The sequence below is a fragment of the Chelonoidis abingdonii genome, chromosome 7, assembly GCF_003597395.2.
Source record: "Chelonoidis abingdonii isolate Lonesome George chromosome 7, CheloAbing_2.0, whole genome shotgun sequence".
NCBI lineage: Eukaryota > Metazoa > Chordata > Testudines > Testudinidae > Chelonoidis > Chelonoidis abingdonii.
The window spans coordinates 80,957,493-80,980,645 of NC_133775.1; the positions used below are offsets into that span (position 1 = coordinate 80,957,493).

Here is a 23,153-nt window from a genome sequence, read left to right on the forward strand (position 1 = left end):
AAACAAGAGAGGAAAACTGGTTCTGTAAATGGCAAGCCATCACAGTCTTTGTTAGTCCAGAGCTGATGGTGCAAATTTGCAGATGAAACCAAGCTCAGCAGTTCTCTTTGAAGTCTGGTCCTGAAGTTTTTTGCTGCAGGATGGCCCCTAAACTGCTATAGTGTGCCAGGGAGTGAAGTGCTCTCCTACAGTTTTTGTATATGCCATTCCTGATATCTGATTGTGTCCATTTATTCCTTTTCCATAGTGACTGTCCATTTGGCCCGAGTACGATAGCAGAGGGGCATTACTGGCAATGATGGCGTATATTACATGGTGAGCTTGCAGTGAATGAACCGGTGATGGTGTGGCGATTCTGGTTAGGTTCCCTGTGATGGTGCACCGATGTAGTAGTGGGCAGAGTGGCATCGGTAGTTGGCAACTGCTAGAACAGGGCCTCATCCTCCCTGATTGAACTAACCTCGTTATCTCTAGCTGCTGCTAGCATATATATACTGCCCCTGGAAATCTCACTACCTGCTCTGACGAAGTGGGTATTCACCCATGAAAGCCCACACTCCAAGCGTCGTGTAGTCTATAAGGTCCACAGGATTCTCTGCTGCTTTACAGATCCAGACTAACATGGCTACCCCTCTGATAAGTAACATTTTAGTTTTTTTCCTTGAAAATGCAACTTTAAGCAAAACGATGTTAAGGGAATCCAACCTCATAAGAATTAATATAAAGTGGAGGGTTAGGTTCTAATTTCGTCGAGACAAAAAACTCCCTCTCCTCTCTCCCCACACTCTCTCATAACACACACAACACACACACACACACACACACTATAATTTAAAACAAACAATTAATACTGTACACAGCAATAATGATTGTGAGCTTGGCTGAGGTGGTGAAGTCAGAGGGTGGGATATTTCCCAGGAAACCTTGCTGCTAAATGATGAACTAGCACTTGACTGAGCCCTCAAGGTTAAAACATTGTTAATGTAGCCTCACACTCTACAAGGCAGCACAAATGGAGGGAGGGGAGACAGCATGGCAGAGAGAAACTGTGTGTGAGTGTGAGTGAGTGAGTGAGTAGAGAGAGAGAGATATTGCCCCTTTAAGTAGCCGGACCCACTCTGAGTACACTGCCTTTTAAGTAGATCAGCAAGTTGAACAGTAAGCTGCCACCAGCAGGTTCCTTCTGGCCTGAGTCCTGTCGTGTTCCCCCTGCTCTGTGGAGATGGGGGTACAGGTAGGGGGAGGGGTGTGACAAAGTCCTCCTCTGCCTGGGTGGGTCCTGCCTTATGGCATTTGCTCATCCAGGCGCCTGGGATTGCCAGCTGTCTATAGTGCCTCCTGTAACAGTTGCAGGACAGCTACAACTCCTTGGGCTACTTCCCCATGGCCTCCTCCAAATACTTCCTTTATCCTCACCACAGGACCTTCCTCCTGGTGTCTGATAACGCTTGTACTCCTCAGTCCTCCAGCAGCACAGCCTCTCACTCTCGGCTCCTTGTGCCTCTTGCTCCCAGCTCCTCAGACGCACTTCCTCTCCTCTGGCTCCCCCTCACCTGACTGGAGTGAACTCCTTTTTAAACCCAGGTGCCCTGATTAGCCTGTCTTGATCGGCTGCAGGTGGTTTAATCAGCCTGTCTGCCTTAATTAGTTCTAGCAAGTTCCTGATTACTCTAGAGCAGCCCCTGCTCTGGTCACTCAGGGAATAGAAAACTGCTTATCCAGTGACCAGTATATTTGCCCTCTATCAGACTCCTGTACCCCACTGGTTTGGATCTGTCACAAGAGGGACATCCTGACAGCACTCTTCTTCTCACCTGGCCTCCGCATAGCATGCAGGAGGTTCCCAGGAGCAGCTCCAAGGCAGAGGGCAGGAGCAGCACATGGTGGTTGGGGTGAGGGGACAGCTGAACTTCGCGGCAATTGATAGCTTGCTGGGCAGCTGCTGCACAGGGAACCTAGGGGAGCAGGGAGCTGATGCGGGGCTGCTGGTCCACCCTGGTTCCAGGCCCCCACCAGCTAGCTCCAATGGGCTGCTGTTTCTGCAAGCAGTGGAGAAAGCAGGCAGCTGCCAAACAGTGTTATAAGGAGCATTGCACAACTTTAAATGAGCATGTTCTCTAATTGATCAGCAATGTAACAACAAAACAACATCAATTGGGACAACTTCAAATGAGGAGTTACTGTATACCTTGTGTGCCTAGGGCAGTCCTCACTGGAAATGCCAAGGTCCAGGTAGGCTGCAAAAAGGAGAGCAGATACGCCCCAAAGTGGTGGTTAACACTCAAGTTACACTCTTCAACAGTCACAAACTGTGCTTCTGATCCTCCATACTGGTTATCAAGAAACAGAATAAATAAATAATAATTAAAAAAAAATTCACAGCACCCTTTCTTGCATTCTAGTTCTTTGGCTCCCAATCAGCACCTAAGTACAGTAAGGTGAGGAGTTCTTTAAAAACTTTTCTCCTATACAAAATGTTCTTCTGACCCCCAAAGGGCCAGCCACGTTGCCAGGTCAATAGTAGGTTGGAGCTTATCCAAAATACCATGTTGCCAGCCAATCCTTTAGTATCTAGAATGAAAGATTTATTATAAAGAAAAAAGAAAGAACAAGAAAGAGTTGCTAAATGGCAAAGCAGTCACCTATATACAAAAACTTCAGAGTCCATATATCAGGTTCTTAGCAGCATTAGTGAGTTTGCTGGCTTGAATGTCCCTCTGGAACACATCCACATCCCTTTGTTTGGAGCTTCAGTCTGTAAAAAAGTTACTCCAGCGGTAAGCAGCAGGAAGGAAGACAAAATGGAGAAGATGCAACTGCCTTTTATAGTCTTTTGCCATATAGCTTATATTTCATAGAATTAGAAAGGACCTCAAGAGGTCACCTAGTCCAGTTCCTTGCACTCAAGATAGGACAAAGTATTATCTAGACCATCCCTGCTCTTAAAAAAAAAAATAAAAAAAAATTCCCACTGATGGAGATTCTACAACCTCCCTAGGCAAACTATTCCAGTGCTTAACCACTCTGACAGTAAGGAAGCTTTTTCCTCATGTCCATCCTGAACCTGCCTTGCTGCAATTTAAGCCCATTACTTGTCCTATCCTCAGAGGTTAAGTAGAACAATTTTCCCCCTCCTCCTTGTAACAACCTTTTGTATACCTGAAAACTGTTATCATGTCCCCTCTCAGTCTCCTCTTCTCCAGACTTAAACAACCCCAGTTTTTTCAATCTTCCCTCATAGATCATGTTTTCTAGACCTTTAATCACTTTTGTTGCTCTTCTCTGGACTCTCTCCAATTTGTCCACATCCTTCCTGAAATGTGGCACCCAGAACTGGATGCAATACTCCACTTGAGGCCTAATCAGAGTGTAGTAGAGCAGAAGAATTACTTCTCTGGTCTTGCTTACAATAATCCTGCTAATACATCCCAGAATGATGTTTGCTTTTTTTTGCAACAGTGTTACACTGTTGACTCATATTTAGCTTGTGAGCCCCTGTGGCCCCCAGGTCCCTTTCCACAGTACTTCTTTCTAGGCAGTCATTTCCCATTTTATATGTGTGCAACTGATTTCCTTTGTTCCAAACACAAGTGCCCAGCACATAGCATGGAAACCTTAGAGTTCTCCGTCCACAGGCTACCACATGATTTACTGCTGCCTCATAAGGTGTAGACCTTGGTTCCTTTCAACGGGTTCATTGTACAGCTGATGTCCCTTGATGGGCCATCAAGTAGGCCTAGTGCTGATGCCAGTCTGTCTGAGGGTGTCACCTAGAAACACAGCACAGGTTTGGAAAGGCAGATATACCAAACATACCTATAACTCATAATACAAAGGTGATACAAACATATAAACAAGATTATCATATCTGGCAAATTTATAACATTTTTGCAGATACCTGACACCACATATCTGGTCAGATTTCTTTCAATGCTACAATATTGGTATCAACAATATTGTAAAGTGTCCCACATATTCTATAGAGTGTCACACCTTGGAAGTTTTGAAATACAAAAATTCACAGTATTTAATGTATCCGTGGAATAGGAATAGGTTTGCACACTTGAGGAGATAGTCTAGACTTCTGTGAATTCTGGTCCTTTTCTTTCTGGAGAAACTTGGCTAAATGTCAGCAAAATCCAGCGTAAATCACGTATCTGACTTTACAGAGGCTTCATAATTTCAGATGCTGTGATACAAACCTTTTGTTTTCAGTACTTTACAAAAGATTCTGTAGATATATCCCTCTGTAGGCCAAGTGGATGCCTACTAACTAACAGTATGCTGGGCCAAAAGGTTGATGGACCATTACTTTTTTCCCAGGGGATGGTCCAGTTATGAGGAAAAAAAAGAAAAGTACTTGGTGCCCAATGACAAATTAAAAAAAAATATATTAGGGTGAGCAATGCAGAGATCTCTGTTAAAAGAATGTTCTCATGCCCATGTGGTATAGGACTTCCATATGTGGTATAGTACTTGGAGATGGAGGGATATTCAGTTGTGGTATAACTGACCTTGCATGCCATCATAAATTACATTTTCCCCTTTATATATTGTTCAAATAGTTACTGGCTTAGAATATGACATAAAGAGGGTTGAAAAGCTAACCAGCTTCCCCTATTCAGGCTTTTAACGTGTTGGCCTAAAGTGGCAGATGACAAGCTAGTTCTGCCTTAAGAGAATTGTTTACCGTTAAGACTCTGCTAACAGGAAGTTTACCTCAAATGTCCTAGGAATTGCTTGTCCCTGGTTAGGTACATAGTTTGAAGAGGTTACTTTTGTTTTCTGCTTTGTGGCTGTAGCTTTTAGATTTCCTGCACAGAAGGAAAACTTGTTACTGAAAACTATTTTCAACATTGGAATGGGGTAATGAGTCAGGAACTTGCCACCCAGTTTCTTGTTTTAGTTTGTTACTAGGTGAGCTGTGTTTTGGCCTTTTTGCAATCATTCTTGAATACACCCTTCACGTGGCAGGCTTGGCCTCCTTCTCATCTCTCTGTAGTGGAGGACATTTTGGTCCAACCCCTTTGGGACTGGATGTCTGGGCGCAGCCTTACAGTTCCCCAGCTGTGTAAATATGACAGGCCCAACTTTTCTTGTCACCTGCAGGAGAACTTGTCTTTGGGAGCAGCTGATTAAAGTGACTCAAAATAGTTTAAATGTAAAGAATTGTTTATTCACCCAAAAGCACACAGCAAGATGGGGAAAAGGATAAAACAGTGAAGGGTTGGTCTTCTGTATGCTTCATTCTTTCCTTGCAAGTGTTGGATCAGTTCCACTCAGACCAGCTATCCCAGCTCCTAGGCTGGGAGAGGCAGACAAGCCATGCAGTATTCTCTGTCTCCATCATAGGTGCATCTCCAGCTGCTGCTGTTACCATTCAAAACTCCTTCTTCCCAAAATGAGGGACTTTAATGGTTTAGCATCCCTTTTTAACCCACACAGGAGCCAGACAGGTGGATATTCCCCAGTTAATCACTTCTCCATTGTTTCTTTAAGGACTTTGTATTCTCTCTGATGGTACCTCGTTTTGTTCCTGTTCGTTTCCCTCCAAAAGTCTCTTTTGATGTAACTCCTTGGAGTAAAGCAGGATAATGTCAAGAAGATAAAGTGAGGTGTGCATGATGTTCATAGAAACAAATAATACAGATAAATACCTCATTCTCCACAGACCTCTACACTAAACTTGTTTGTGAATATCAGTTTCAACATCAAGCTGAAGCTTCTGGATGAGATTGAACAAAGTGTTTCCCATGTCTCACATACCAAAAGCTATGTGCATGGGATTGCTATCAAGTAGGGCCCAACCATGAAAAATATTGAAGTGCTTCTGAGGTTCCTGCTCACCTGTAAACCACACATAAGTGTGCGTTAGTAATGTTTTATTAAAGATTAACTGAATTGTTTAATAGCATGAACTTTTGCAATCATCTTAAACTATCCGGTGTCTGGTCAGTAAGTGCGAAAAGCTTTATTTCCATAACCCAAATCATTTTTTTTTTAATTGAAGTCCAAGGCTGTTAGGCAAATATTCACAAAGAATGGTAGAGATGCTGCGTGTGAACTTTGGACTTGTTCTCGTTACTTTGTCTCAAATGTTAACCTTTTTACTAATGTATTACATGTACAGTACAGCCATACCATGATCTCTCCCTAGTTGTTCCTGGGGGCCCTTTCCTAGGAACAGGCATCTATGTGCTTTAGTGCCCAGAGTGTAACTCTGTGGTTCATCCCACTTTAGACTGGATGACCAGGTTACAACACCCCTTATTCCCATTGTTCTGCCATGGTTACACAGCAAGCGGTGCCTTATTCTCTTAGGCAGTCCCGTGTGAATGGACCCCTCAAGTGACAGGTTTCACTACCTTCACCTCTCTCCTGGTAGAACCCCACAGTTTTACCACTCTTAGGGCTTTTCTACATGGAAACTTAGTGCAGAGCAAGCCGGGGGTAGGTGGGAAGGGGTAGGTCTACAGCACTACTAGCCTGCTATGTCCTAACTAGCCATGTGAACTGCTGTGCCTGTGCACTAGAAGTTCCTGACCTACTGCTGTTTGAAATGGCCAGTTACTGCACAGCAGTTTAGCATGTTGTAGATGTACACCCTGGCATGGCACTTGCTAAATCTCTATGTAGACAAGTCTTTCAATGGGATTCTGGGATGATAGTCCCCTGGGTTTCAACCATGCTAATATGACAGGCCCAAGTGGTGCCTGCAAGTTAGGCCTTTCCAGGAGCCTGTGACTAGCAGCTAATTAAACTGACTGACTCCAAACAGCTCTTCCCCGACACACATTTTGTCCATTCACCCAAAGATACACTGCATGTGGCGGAAAGGGTTAAAAATAACCTGGGGCTTGCTCAAAACCTTTCAAAGCTGAGGTGAGCCCTGTTGCCTCAGATGCATTGCTCAGAGCTCCTGCCTTAGTTCCACAGTCTTGCTATATGCTCTGCCTGTATCCAGGTAGGGAGAGAGAGGCTCTCCACCTGCAATTTCTATCTCGGTCTCTCTCTCGATGTCTCACCTGTATTGCCTTTCCTCAAGCAATACAGATATTTCCGTCATTCTTCACAGCCTTGTGAAAAGGGACATGCCTTGAATTAAACTAATGTCTAATAATGAAGAATTGATTATATGAAGCTGGTGTTGAAAACAGTTGTGGTCTATGTAGAGGCATGGCCGTGTATCACACACGGTCATCTGTAGGTAGATAATCCTGCAATACTCAATGACTGCACACATAAATTTGCCAGTTTTAAGTTTATACTACTTGTAAGAGCTTGATGGTGTCATAAAGAGATAGTTAAAGGTTAATGTCTCTTTTACCTGTAAAGGGTTAAGAAGCTCAGTAAACCTGGCTGACACCTGACCAGAGAACCAATGTGGGGGACAAGATACTTTCAAATCTTGATGGAGGGAAGTCTTTGTTTGTGCTGTTTGTTTTGTTCATTGTTCACTCTTGGGGCTAAGAGGGACCAGACGTGCAACTCAGATTTCTCCAGTCTTTCTGAAACAGTCTCTCATGTTCAAATTAGTAAGTACTAGCTAGAAAAGGCAAATTAGTCTTATGTTTGTTTTCTTAACTTGCAAATGTGTATCTTGCTGGAAGGAGTTTTACCTCTGTTTGCTTTAACTTGGAATATCAGGCTGGGGGGAGGGAGTCCCTCTAGGCTATATAAATCTGACTACCCTGTAAACATTTTCCATCCTAATTTTACAGAGATAATTTTTACTTTTTCTTTCTGTAATTAAAAGCTTTCTTTTTTAAGAACCTGATTGTTTTTTTCTCCTTGTTTAAGACCCAAGGGGATTGGGTCTGAACTCACCAGGGATTGGTGGGGGGAAAGGAGGGGGAGGGAAGGTTAATTCCTCTCTGTTTTAAGATCCAAGGAGTTTGGATCAGTGGAGCGTCTCAGGGTAGCCCAGGGAAGGGAAAGTCTGGGAGGGGGAAAGGAGGGGGGATGGTTTATTTCCCCTGGTTTTAAGACCCAAGAGGTTTGGGTCTTGGGTTCCCCCGGGAAGGTTTTGGGGGAACAGAAAGTGTGCCAAACACTATATTTTGGCTGGTGGTGGTGCTATCAGATCTAAGCTAGAAATTAAGCTTAGAAGTGTCCATGCACGTTCCCACTTTTGATCGCTAAAGTTCAAACTGGGGGAAAAATACCTTGACAGATGGTCACACTAAGCTTCTCTCCACTTTAATAGATTCTTGCTGTGAATTGCACTCAGAATTTTAGGAACCTGTTCATGCTCTTCCCTGATATTTCACAAGTTTGTACGTAGCTACAGCCTATTATATAAGTTAAATTGCTTGTGCAGAAAACTGAGGCTCATTCCAAGAATTAGGCATATTGTGACTTGCTGTGCAGCAATTAACCATTCTAAAGACATGCGCTTCAACTACCCTGGTGTCAGATTAGTTTTCTTTACTGAAAATTGAGCATCTAAGTCATATTTTATAGAAAATGGTGGCGGCTTTAAATCCTACTCAGTGTCCTAGTAAGACTGGAAGCTTGTATTCTCAATACATGAGAATTTACATGTGTTACATATACAGTACAGCCATATTGTGATCTCTCCCCAGTTGTTCCTGGGGCACTTTCCTAGGGACAGGCATCTAAGTGCATTATTTCCCAGAGTGTAACACTGTGGTTCACTCTACTTTAGACTGGATCATCAGGCTAAAACACCTCCTGTTGCTACTGTTCTGCCATTGTTACACAGCAAGCAGTGCCTTATTCTCTTAGGCAGTCCCTCATGAATGGACTCCTCAGGTGACAGGTCTCAGTAAATGAGAATTCCAGGGAGCAAACAAATGAAGATTCGTGTAATGTTTTTCTATAAAACCATGCTGGGACCTCTTCAGTCTTTCACAGGAAGTAACTTGGAAGTATGTGCTTTGTAAGAACAGCTGTTGATCTTGTTTATGATAGTAGCACTCCCCTGTGGCACTGGCTGAACTGATGGACAGATAAATAATTCAATGTGGCTTCTAAATTCAGTATCAGCTTGGACGCCATTTTCCAAATGTTTTTCGTCTGAAAATATTTAATTTCAGTTTGAGCTTTGTAAAGCATTTTATGTGAAATTCAAAATGCAATAAATTGTGCTCAGGACCAAATGTAAAGCACTTCTTTATAATTCTAGTGTTTTACTCAAATTAAGAAAAAAATACATAAGATCCGTACATGCCAGTACATTTTCCATATTTGCTGTGCTTAATGTGGCTTCTGAAGCAGTCAGATAATTCTGACCTATGTGCCAGCACATTCATGCTGATAGATGTGGATTTCTATTATATAAATATTCTGTAATATTTCTGATACACAGCTGCAGTAAACTGTTGGCAATGGTTGGTTCAGCACACTTGCCCATTTCTATGGATGACATGCAGTCATTTAATTGGAGCAGTAGATATCTTTGCTGTCTTAATTTTTACTTTACTGAAGATTTTAATTCTAGTAAAAATGTTCCCAAAAGTGACTTTTTGTCATTCCCATTTCATATGTATTGTGCCCATTACAGAGTTAATAAGAAATCCTAAACTAGGCTTTAATTCTTAATTCTAGTTGTCAAATCTTCTTGTTGTCTTATATATTGAATATCCCAGCGCTATAGTTAAAGTAGTGATTTATCTAAATTACTTTACTTTACACAGTGTAGTCACAAGGAAAATGTCACCATAATTAATAATTTTAAAATCAACATTTGGCTCAGATTATCTCGTTATGATCATGAATCCACATTGCAACTGATTTTAATATCGTTCTGTACTTTCCATTGTGCGTCCTCTCTGCTATGGTCACAAATGGCTTTGGTTTTTGGCAAGCTGACTGCACTCAGTAGCAGACTTAAAGGCTTATTGTAATTAATGGCATTTTATTCATAGTAAGACATTTGTTCTCAGTGACCTTCCATGCTCTTAGCTTAAGCAGAGTGAATACTCTAAAAAGTTTCCTTTAAGGCTATTTTTTCACTGCTGAGTTTGCCCAGGTTCTTACCTGGGCATTGCCTATAATCTCCCTCTTTTCCACATAGGGCAACCTCTGACCCAGCTGAAGTGGTACTTTCAACCTAGGCTAGTTGGCATAGGCGGGAGGGATGTAGTTTAAAGCCGGGGTTCCACTCTTCACTCAGGCTGGCAACCTTCCCTCTTTATAGCGACGATGTAGGCTACATCATTTGAGTCGTTATAGTTCTCTGATGCCTTCTCACAATTCCTCAGTGTGCACAGGACAGACAAGTTGTCCAACAATTGACTGGGAAAGAATCGTAGCGCGTCTCAGCTTACTTCAGCCCAAAAGAGCCATGGATTTACCCCCAGAAGTCACAGTGACACATGGCCAGTGTGGCTGCTCACACCTGGACTCAGTGAACCTGGATTCTCTGACCCAGGTGCCAATCCTTCAGGCTAACTCTGTAGTGAAGACATACCCTCAGTAGCTGTCACACTGATTTTGGTATTAAGTCCTCATTCCATTTCATTTACTTCCCAAAATAAAAAGTACATTTTTTAATGCCTAAAGTTTGAAGACAAATCATGACTCTGGGAGTCGAGTGTATTCTGTACTCAAGACGAATGTATCACATGGCAGGATCAGGCTCTAGGAAGGAGCAGGGAAGTGAAGCATTTAGCATTGTTTGAAATATCAACATAGTACAGCTTTCTGTAAAATAAACTTGACCTTAAATAGGTCATGAGAGAACTGACTTGATTCTTCTGCTGAATAAATAGAAAAGCAACATTCAAGTGTTATCAAAGACACAGTTCTCCTTTTCCATGCATGAGGGGACGTGTCATTAAAGCTGCTGAACTTCACATTGCCCTATAAAGAGAATGAATTAGGAAGTAGGAGGCAGACTGTATAATGTGCTTGTTCACTTACGTGAAACAAACCTGTGCAAATAAAGAGATGCTGTCTCCATCAGTGGCACTCTCCTGCCAATGTTTGCATACTGAACTTGTCAATTAACACTGTCTCTTCTGTCACCTAATGGCTGCATGGCAGTAAAGGCTGCAGATGTGACATGCTGTCGCAGATAAAAGGCTCCAGCCAGCTTGTGGAATTTCTAACCCCCCGCCCTGAGCGTTTTTGGTTGGGAAGAGAACGGTGCTGCTGTGCTGTGTACCCAAAGCCTGTGTGGTTCATGCTTTCATGTGCCACTTGTGAAGAGGTGAAGGATAGAATTTGTCAGACCCTGTACTGGCATTTCTAATATTTGCTTCAGTACTTAAGCTGTACTTAAAGCTTATGCTGAGCTTTCTTTGTGATTACTACTGCCATGTGGCAGTGACGTGGACCTATAGACATGGTGTGTTTTGGAAAAAAAGCATTTACGGTTCACTCACATTTGGCTGGCACTCACCAGTCAGCTTGAAGAAAGTAACATTCCTAAATAGCCATTTAAAGCATTTATTCTCCCAAGCGCAATTCTTCTGAATTTAAAATGTTGAAATTTAAAAACATGCTCATTTAATCTTCTAAAATAGGTTAATTTAAAAAAAAATCCTATATAAGGAACTCTCATACCACATGTTGAGAATCTCCATAATGGCTTTTCTGACAAGGGCTTTGAAGTTTTCTTTCTAGTATACAAAAAAGTTAAATAAAGAAGGATTGAAGTCATGTGGGAATTTTTATAGTTCTTGCTATTGATGTCATTGTGACAATCAGGGTGAAAACACCCTAAGGGCAAAACAGAAGGGTTAAATCCCCCAAATGGACAACTGATTGCATACTGTATTATTGTATTATAAAAGTATGTCTGGTAAGGTCTTTAATTTAATACTCATTAGGAGATACGTATTTAGACTATGGTTATGAACTTACGTATTTGTACATATAGAGAACTGTGATCATGAACTTTGGCTCCACCTCAAAGCAGGGCAGCGAGCGATCAGTCAGGGAGAGGCAGTTCCTCAACGAGGTGTTTACACAAAACCAGATTCAAGTAACAATCCATTGTGCAACCCAGGACAAGGCAACGATGGGCCATTAGAGTTAATGGAGGTACTTGGAAACATCCCAGTTCTCAAGTTAAGAGCGGGTCTTCACTACTCGAATAACGATAAGTCACCATGCCAGGACAGAGAGGAAGAGGGCAAAAACCTTTTTAAAAGGAGGCTTGAAACTGAGGGCAGGTTACTGTAGCAGCGCAACTTCACCGGTGCAGTTGTGCTGCTGTAGCGCTTCAGTGAAGATGCTACTTACACTGATGGGAGGGCTCCTCCCATCAGTGTAGGTTCTCCACATCCATGAGAGGTGGTAGCTATGTCAATGGCAGAAGCCCTCTTGTCTACGCCAAGGGTTAGGTTGGTATAATTACATCACTCGGGGGTGTGGATTTTTCACACCCCTGAGTGATGTAGTTATATTGATGTAAATTTCCAGTGTAGACCTGGACTGAGTTTTTCATCCAGAACTTGAGGGACAGTCTTGAAGGTGGGAGGCTGCCTGTGAACACTGGATACCCCCTCTCAGGCTAGGGGGGTATGCTGGAAAACTGTTTAAAGGGAATAGTAAATTTGTAGTAGAAACAGAAGGGATATTATCTAATATGGAAGTGTAAAGCCTGAAGTTGAATATTAATGTTTATTTACTGTGTAACTTTATGCAAAGATTGAAACAACTCACTATTGCACCCTTGATTTTCAGACATGGTAGGCATACTCGCTCCTAATAGTTAGCAGTTATTCATCCAACTTATTTACTACCCATGTGATCTGTAGACAGACAGAAATTTGTGTTCTACTAGCACCTCTGAAAGTCGGCTCTAGGTAACAGTACCATTAAGGAGCTGGGTTTTGTAGGCCAACTTGGCAACCACTTGGGAGCAAAAAGAGGAAGATGTTTGGGGGCATCCTAGTTTATTAAACACTTGAGTCACAGGAATAGTGGGATCAAATATTTGAATATCTCCCTGTTTTCAGAATCAGTTTTCATTTGAGGCCCATCAGACATGTTTATTGTATTACATGCAACAAATCATAATGTGAAGGTCTGACTGGGCTGTTTTTGCTTTGATTATCAGGGAAGCTGAAATGTAACAATACATGACAGAGTGAAATACCAAAATGCTCATGGGAGGGTTGTTTAAAGGAGCAACTTAGAATTTGGTTGAATGGAAAATAAGTGATGAATGGACATTGTGTTTTGTAGTTTCAGTGTAGTTTTGATGTAAGCATCTTTTTTCTAGTATGCAAATACATGTTATATATGATACACGTAATTATTTAGTGTTCTGTGCATTCAGATTTCCATGCAAAAGAAATACTTTTCCACAACTGACTGTAAAGCAGTTGGATTCCTGGAGGGCATTAGGAGAAAGTTTATACAGACCCAGCTCCATCCTCACTAAAATCTATGCAGTATTGTTGTATGGGTATGAAAAGGACATAATTTCTATTAATCTGCATGCAGACAATGTGTGTGCATAAAAACGTAAGGCCATGTCTACACTTGTTGTGCCGCTGTAAGATCACTCCTATAGCCGCGTTATGTCGATGGGAGAGGGCTCTCCTGTTGACATAATAGAACCAGCTCAATGAGCGGCGGTAGCTATGTTGGTGGGCGAGCATCTACCACCAATGTAGTGCTGTGCACATGAGCGCTTATGCAGGCAAAACTGGATGTTGCTCAGGGGTGTGTGTTGTTTGTTTGTTTTTTCACAACGCTGAGCAACAATATTTTGTCAACATAAGTGCTGGTGTGGACATGGCCCTAGATGAATAACAGGTAACAGATCAAGTATGTAGGGACAAAATTAGAAAGGTCAGGGCACAAAATGAGCTTAAATTTGCTAGAGACATAAAGGGTGACAGAAAAACATATTACAAATACATTTGAAGCAAGAGAGAGACCAAGGACAGAGTAGACCAGTTACTCAATGGGGGGAGGGAGGAGAAATAATAATAGAAAATGTGAAAATGGCAGAAGTGCTAAATGACTTGTTTGTTTGTTTGTTTTTCACCAAAAAGGTTAAAAGCGATTGGATGTCAGAGTGAATGCCAGTGAAAATGAGGTAGGATCAGAGGCTAAAACAGGGAAAGAACAAATTAAAAATTACTTAGACAAGCATCCGATGAAGTGGGTATTCACCCACAAAAGCTCATGCTCCAATACGTCTGTTTGTCTACAAGGTGCCACAGGACTCTTTGCTGCTTTTACAGATCCAGACTAACATGGCTTCCCCTCTGATGTTAGAGAAGTTAGATGTCTCCAAGTCAGCAGGGCCTGATGAAATACATCCTCGAATACTCAAGGGCGATTTAGATTGGACATTAAGAAAAATTTCCTAACTGGGTAATTAAGCACTGGAATAAATTATCTAGGGAGGTTGTGGAATCTCTGTCACTGGAGATGTTTAAGAGCAAGTTAGACAAACACCTGTCAGGGATGGTCTAGATAATACTTAATCCTGCCATGAGTGCAGAGGACTGGACTAGATGACCTCTTGAGGTCCCTTCTAGCCCTGTGATTCTATGATTTAATCTGACTGTCTGACTTTTGTGACAGCAGTTTTCTCAAATATATTTGTTACCATGAACAATTCTTGGTGCTAGGTGTTTTGCAAACAGTTGTTTGCATGCAATATCCAAAATTGGAAATTTGATTTGTTCAAATGGGAGTTTTCAGAGTATTTAACTCTGAAAAGCTGACCTGCTCTCTGGGGGATATACTTTTTCGTGAACATTCAGCAGTATTAACCTCAGTGTTGTTGTGCTGATGAGTTTCCTGTTCTGGAAACTGAGACTTTTATATTTGCAAAAACGGGGAGTATAAACTCAACTAAAGTTAATTCCTTAATGTTGTCTATGAATATTCACGGCAAAATTTCCATAGCCATTGCCTGGTTCTAGTATACATTCTAAAAGCAGTCAGGAGAATGAATTGAAATTAGGTGACGGTTTCTAACCATTAGAGGAGTGAAATACTGGAACAGCTTTCCAAGGAAAGTAGTAGGGGCAAAAGACATATCTGGCTTCAAGACTAAGCTTGATAAGTTTGTGGAGGGGATGGTAAGATGGGATAGCCTAATTTTGGCAATTAACTGATCTTTGATTATTAGCAGGTAAATATGCCCGATGGTCTGTGATGGGATGTTAGATGGGGTGGGATCTGAGTTACAATAGAGTATTCTTTCCTGAGTGCTGGCTGGTGAGTCTTGCCCACATGCTTAGGGTTTAATTGATTGCCATATTTGGGGTCGGGAAGGAATTTTCCTCCAGGGCAGATTGGCAGAGGCCCTGGAGGTTTTTCGCCTTCTTCTGAAGAGTGGGGCACGGGTCACTTGCTGGAGGATTCTCTGCACCTTGAGATCCTTAAACCACGATTTGAGGACTTCAATAACTGAAACACAGGTTAGGGGTTTATTACAGGAGTGGGTGGGTGAGATTCTGTGGCCTGTGCTGTGTAGGAGGTCAGACTAGATGACCATAATGGTCCCTTCTGACCTTATGTCTATGAATCTATGACTAGCTTGAAATTGGCAATGGGATATGGATTCTTGCACCTCAAAAACACCATCGGGAATCAGATCAGAGGCAGTGATAACCAGCAGACAGTTGTTTGCTGGAATATATAAAATGCACTGACAATCTCTTCCATTCCTAATAGATAAATGAGCATAACATAATCACCATTAATCAAGTACTGTTGGTAGTCTCTGAACAGAAGCTGAAAGGAGTGGAGATGCAGGATAAATTTCCTCTGATTCCTAGCAGTTGTCACTCAAAATCAGAGCTGACGCATGTTGGTGGAGCAGTTTTGCGAAGGCTGTATTTCTATTGCCCATGCTTTGACTGTTCCAGGGATAAACAGTACCCGAGTCTCTGGAGTTGCTAATCTGAGGCTTTTTGCACAAACTGCATTTTTCATGTACTCTTATACTTCCTTAAAACTCAAGTAAAATCTAGCAATGTTTTAGATAGAAGAAACATTTAAAACAAAACACCATTCATTAACCATTATCAGCAGCAATGATATATTCGAATTCCTGTAAATATTGAGACAGAGTTCATGAAAAAAGCTCAGTACGTGGCTCAAACAGTCCCGTTGTCCTCAGAAGCTAAGTAAATAGATGGATCATACACTGTACCCTATTGAATGAAGTTGAGTGGAGGACCCTCCATTGAAAGCCTTCATGTTAGCTCCCAGATATTAAAGTCAGAGGAGAGAACACAGTGAGAGAGAGATGCAAATTGACTCTGAATTTAAAGATATTAACCCTTTTAATGGCTAGTAAATATTTCAGTGTAAAGGGTTGGTAGCAGAATATAGACCACTGAAGCATGGAAAAGAGAAGAAATTTGTGCAACTGTAGTTGAAATATCAGAAGGCTGAGATTTTCAGTTTGGCTCTGAGATATGCATCCAGGTTGTTGCAACCTAGACCTAAATATGTTTTGGTTACAGTAAATTTCAGGTAGTTAAAACCCAGAAACAATTATTAAAGAAATCCCTAGTCCTGTTTAGGAGAGAATAATAGACTACTGAACAGTTTCTGGAAGGCAGAGACCTATGCAGAGTAGGAAGATTCACTATGGAAAGTTGAGGTTTCTGGGTTCTAGTCTTTTTCTTGAATTAGTAGGAGTAAAAACATACAAATGGACTTATACAGGTGGGTAGCCAAGTTACAGCAGTACATTGTGGTGTAACTTTATGTAAATGACATATGTTCCTTAAACAGTATTGTTTCAAATGCTTGTCAGTGTCAGAAAAGACTGCCCACCATAGTTATTTGTCAGCAGCAATGCACATTGGACCTGTCTGTTTTAACTTTATCATAGAATCGTAGAAGATTAGGGTTGGAAGAGACCTCAGGAAGTTATCTAGTCCAACCCCCTGCTCAAAGCAAGACCAACCCCAACTTAATCATCCCAGCCAGGGCTTTAACAAGCTGGGCCTTAAAAACCTCTAAAGGATGGAGATTCCACCACCTCCCTAGGTAACCCATTCCAGTGCTTCACCACTCTCTTAGTCACATGTCTATGAATGATTCAGCGTTTTGCAGGCCAACACCATTGTTTACATGTTAGTTTGAACGTTCCCAGGAAAGCTCAGATGTGGATTGGCATCTCCCAAAGTCCATTGTTAGTTTAAGTACTCCCAATTACTTGAATAACCCTTTCCCACTATGTTGACCAAATCTGTCTTATATACTTCCTACAGCAAACACTTAAAATTCAAGCATAGAGCCAATGTTCATAACTTCAGATATAAAAATGATACATGCATACAAATAGGATGAATATATTCAGTAGATCATAACCTTTGCAAAGATATGTTGCATGGCATATCTAGCATAAAACATATTCCAGTTATGTCATATTTACACTAATAAGCATATTTCTATAAAGCATTATGGAGTGGAACATCACATTGAGTAAAAACAGATGGAAGTGAGCTGAAAGTTACCAGAGTCTTGACTACGTAAAGTATCAGTCAATCAGCATATTCCAAAAACCAACTTCCTTACAGTGATGCTCTTTCCATAGAATTCCCTTTGGTAAATAGTATAATTGTTGATAAAGTTAGAATAGTGGTGTTGAAATGCTGGTCCCGGAATTATCACCCATGATGACAAGTCTATCTACAGGAAATTAGAAAGGTATGCAAAATGCCCTCAAAGGTATTAAGATACTTAGGTTTTCTTCTTCAGTTAACTGACAGATGTAATAACTAACACGGATATGTATTTGTGGTATGAAATGTAGCATTGTCAACGCCTTTCCACACAAAGGAACTAAAAGTGAAAATTGTACCACTGCAATGATTCGATCTCTGGGGGTAAAAGGTGAGGGCAGTTATTAACCAGTAGATGTAAAAAGAGCAGAAGGATGAGGAAGATTGGTCCCAAAACTGGCCAGGTCAAACTACTATTAAGAAAAATGCTATGAGCTCTTGGATAGTTGCAGATAACAGCATCTCAGCTTGAAATCTGCATGAATCTTAATTTACCTACCAGATAATGTATTTTAGAGTATTTTAGGTACCATATATAACTTCTTTTAGATGTGGACTACACAGATTTCACTTCAACTTCAGCAAAACAAGAACAACTTGATGGTTAAGTTAGTCAAAGCTAGTTAATGCTAGAAGTGACAGAAACTATCCACACCCTATTTGGCTATGTGCTATCAAAAAATAATTGCTTTCCTTATAGTTCATTCTGCTAGTCATTTTTAGACTTAGGGCTGGTCTACACTACGGGAGAAAATCGATTTTAGATACGCAACTTCAGCTACGTGAATAACGTAGCTGAAGTCGAATATCTAAAATCGATTTACTCACCCGTCCTCACCGCGCAGGATCGATGTCTGCGGCTCGCCATGTCGATTCCGGAACTCCGTTGGGGTTGGTGGAGTTCCGGAATCGATATAAGCGCGCTCAGGGATCGATATATCGCGTCTAGATGAACGCGATATATCGACCCGAGCATCGATTTTAACCCGCCGATACGGGCGGCTTAGTCTAGACGTGACCTTAGAATCCCCCATCTGCTGGACTAACCTGTTCGTGGCTTTGATTAGTCTTCATTTATTGTATCAGAGGGTAGCCGTGTTAGTCTGGGATCTGAAAGCAGCCAGAGAACCTGTGGCACCTAGACTAACAGAAGCGCTCGTTTTGGATGCATTGAGCTTTCGTGCATGCATCTGACGAAGTGGGTATTCACCCACGAAAGCTCATGCTCCAAAACGTCTGTTAGTCTATAAGGTGCCACAGGATTCTCTGCTGCTTTCATTTATTGCTGTGTTTAGTCATTAAATGCACTTGCATTTGCCTAGAAAACTAACTTGGGTGTTTGTTACTGAAATGTACTGGAAGGTGAACCAATTTTATAACTTGTTTGCATTAGGTATGTCTTTAATTTTGAGTATGTCCGATCGTATGCAAATCTTCCAAACCCAACCTTGTCTGTTCTTGATATCAGGATGAGAAGTACATATATGGTTGCCTTTTGCCATTGTTGCTGGATTTATTCATATGGTAGCCATATGAAAACTCCAGCCTTTCAGTCCCAGTGACCTTAGACTGATCCCTAAGGAAGATCTTTCAGGCCAAAATGGTGAATAAATCCAGAAAGGCATGGAAAATTAAATGAAGTACTCAGCATCCAAGAAAATTAGAAGCCAGGAATTGGAGGCTAAGCATCAGTATTTCTCTTAAATAGTCCACGTGGCTTTTGAGAGCAGAACCCTAGTAACCCCCATCATATCATGGAATCAGACTCATTACTACTGTTACAAACATTCAGGGAAGATTAGCCAAATGTTGTGTGTTGTTTTTTTAAGCTATAGAGAGACACAAAACAGAACTATTCTGTGGGAGACTGGAGCCAGATATTTAGTTTTAGCTTTGAATGTCTTTTCTGTGAGTTCAGGTCAATTGTTACATTTAAGCAACATTTACTGAGCTTGTAGATGAACAGATGTCTGTTTCTGCTGTACATTGCAGTATTTAACTTGTGTTTCTAAAATGGGTTGCTTTGTCTACATTAAGCTGATTTCAGTTTTGAATGACTGTTATAAAGATAATTTTTACTTCGGGATGATAGATACTTCTGTAGTTTTTGGAGGGCAGGATGGGCAAAGAAACTTTTCCCACTTAGCAGGATGTGTTAGTGAGTTAATGCAAAAGTTGGTCAAATGAATATGTTAAAATTACTTAGAAAATAAATATTAAAACAGGTCCCCCAAAAGTTATTTTAGGAGATACTTTTACTAAAATAGGTTGCAAGGATGCAGTAGTCCCATTAAAAGTGTGTTTTCATACTTTTCACAATAGTGCTCAGATTTCCAAAGTTAATGTTTAATGTACAATTTTTTAAAACAAAAATTAATGTGACCATGTACAGTAGATACAATAGGCAGTCTGGAAATAATTCCAGGATGGTTGGGATATTTAACTTATTATTGCCTACATGTTTAGAAAGAAAGATGAAAACCAGATACCTTCTGCCAATCTCTTCAAAGCACTGAAAACTCAGCAGGGGAGCCATGCGATTTGTATATTAGTAAGCATCCAATACGACTTAACGCTCAGATACACTTGTACACAGTTTAGCATTCTGACTTAATATTTGCTTTTTCTATCTTATTTTTCAAGGAGCTGGCCAGGTGGTCTACACATGGCATGATGTGCTGACCCTGTGTATTAATAATGTGCACAAAGGCTAGCTTAATACCATTCTGTACTAGCTTAATACCATGGCTTTTCACATCTTTTAATGGGAGTTACATGTGTTGTGGAAGATGGAATAGGCTCCTGAGTATGAAAATTATTCTAATGCCTTTTTTGTGTTAACTGTATTCTCTTTATTTATTTAGGCGTCTGAACAAGAATAAATTACAGGTTTTACCCGAGCTGCTTTTCCAGAACACGCTGAAGTTAACCAGATTGTAAGTGCAGTTTACTTCTATTGTGTATGTGCCTTGATTCATTATGTGGATAGTGCATTTGCTATGATATTCTGGTTAGGTACTTTAGTGACATTTAAGATACATCTAGGTTTCCATAGTTTCATGAGAACATTTTACCATTATGTTATGGTAGTTATGTACTAGAAAATAAATACATACATGAAAGAAACCACAGACTTTCTTTCCCTGTTTCATAGCTGATGTGGATTCAAAATAATGACTTCAGAGTCAATATACTTAAAACTTCCTGTGTAGAGTTGCAGGATTAGTGCAGAAGTGGCCACTTTTTGCTTTCAGTGTAGTAAGCTGTCCACAGAGAAATAGTCAATTTTTGCGCTATTTAAGATGGGCATGTTGGCATAAAATGGTTTGTCACGACTAGCTATTAATTTAAGACATGTTGTTTTAACTGAGCCAATGTTCAGAGACAGTTAAGGCTGGAAGAATGGCTCCTACTGTTTGAAGAATGGGGCAAATGTAATGCTTTCCATCTCCATGGACACTGAAGATGTTATTAGATGAGATTTGTAGATTGGCATTGGAGCCAACTTGCACATCAGAAGAATAACAGAGATAAGCTGGCTGGTGATATATTTTTCTCAGTCTACTCAGTGTAGTAGAATCATATGATGATGACCATGAATGCCCCCCAATTTTTGATGCAAGAAAGAGGAACTGATAGTTCTTTTACATGCAGAGGGTAAGGTTGTACAGATACCACCAAGATTAGAATGCGAAGTCTGAGGGAAGCAGAAGGCAAAGTGTCTTCAGAACAGTTTTCTGAAACCTAGAAAATTAACTTCTCAAACAAAACAAAACAAAACAAAAAATCAGAAGAGAACTTATGTGGTCAACCTCTTTTAAAGTTTGGCTATCTAGATTTATAGGAGGCTGGTTAGTAAGATTTATGATCTGGCTAGTGAAATTGTAAAGTTACTACAGGGTGAATGAAAAGTTGCTTCATTGATGTGGGGTTTTGATAATTGTTTTTTAATACCTCTTTATGCAATCAAACTATCCATTTAGGCAATGTAATAAATTTTTCTTCCTGTGGAAATGTGAAACATATGGCGATGGTGAAGCTAAATTTGGGAACCAATTCACTATTTTAAAAATAGACTCTTTGTCCAAGTTTTAAAGTGAAAGAATTGGGTAATATTCAGCCAGGAGCGGTCCTGATACCATTGTGGAGACCTATTTTCACATATTAAACTCCTTCGTGTTGTCAGAATTTCATTGTGAAGAACTTTGTGTGTAGCTCTTGGAGCTTCTGATCAGCAGCATTGTTCTGGAGACACAACCTCATAAGCCATACCTGTCTTTTACGTTCAAAATCTACCTATAGACTCTCAAGTACCACTGTGACACACCTGCTCTTGGAATATGTTAGCCTTGCTACAGCTTTTAACTGCCCTGGAAATATTCATTGAGTGGACTTTCTAGGACTGAGTGATATTTGATTGAGTTTTCTAAGATCCTTAGTGCAAGTTTATGTAATTTGCACATGTTGAAACTGTTCGTTAGTCAAAACTGCACACTGCTATATACCTTGTTGATAGGGTAGTTGGCCTCAGCCACACCCCATTTAAACCATTCTCCTAAAGTATTTGGGTTGTTTTGTTTTATAGGCAAGTGCCAGCACTCGTTAAAGTAAAATTATGCAAAGCTAATCTGTATGTAATAACATAATCTCAATTATTTAAGAAGTAGAAGATTTCCTCTTCCACAGACAGCTATCAGACTCTCTGTGATTATCAATAGGTTTAAAGCGGCTTCTGCAGTTCAGCATGTTGATACACAAGTACAGTGATCATATCCTGATTTGATAATGCACATGACCTCCTTCCATTATGCATTTAAATTCCTACAGCAAAACAACGGTATAGTATAATAATCTAGTTTAGTATTTCCGTAATCTCAGGTTATCTGCTGCATCTATGGAAAGGCTTTATATATGCCAATACAAATCTCCATGAACCACTCCTATGAAGATATGCCTTACTATAAGGTGGTGCAACTAATCAAAGTGCAAGTAGTCAGGTATTTTGATATGAAATATATTCAAAACTATGTTCCTTTGATTATTCAGATAATCAAGCTGTTTACCGTCCTTGAAAACTAGGATAATAGATGTGCTTTTATAGAGTTTATGGAGTAATTATCTAAGAGGTCTAGTTGAGTATGAATTTGACACTTCTATAGTGATTCCCCTCGGAATGTTTTATAAATGTTAATGAATAAGAAGTCTCATCAGTCCAGTGAGGTATGCAGGTGTGATCCCAGGGTCTCAGTCATTGGTAGTAGTTGGGATCTATCCTCTCAAACTGTGCTTAGCCAGAAAGCAGTCTTTTCTCTTAAAAGTACAAGCATTAAATTGAAATAATGTGTAAAGTGAAACATGTACCCTAGATACAGTAACAATTTATCATTATTGCTGCTTTCAAAAGTAATAGGCCGGTTTTGCTATACATGGTTCAGTGGTGCAGGAATAACCAGAGCAGCAACCTAACCATTGGGATGAATGTGGATGAAAGACTTTTTTATTATTATTATTTTTACCCCTTTTGTACTTAAGGAAACTGGACAGATAACACTGGTATCTGATTTTTGCACAACTGCTCTGAATCTGCCCACAGTAAAATTCAGAGGTGCTTTTTCTTACTTTCCTGCCATGAGCTAAATTCACTGGAGTCCAGCAAAATTAATCAATTTCACTGGCAATAGGTCTCTG

The 23,153-nt window shown here is 40.6% G+C and overlaps 1 protein-coding gene across 1 annotated transcript in view; it reads left to right on the top strand.

Annotated features, from left to right (window-relative positions):
* Window positions 1-23,153, top strand: part of SLIT3 (slit guidance ligand 3) — an 811,806-nt gene that overhangs the window by 71,436 nt on the left and 717,217 nt on the right. The window contains exon 4 of the mRNA XM_075068072.1: window positions 20,330-20,401. Within this exon, the coding sequence (XP_074924173.1) occupies window positions 20,330-20,401 (72 nt within the window). The remainder of the gene's footprint in view (window positions 1-20,329; window positions 20,402-23,153) is intronic.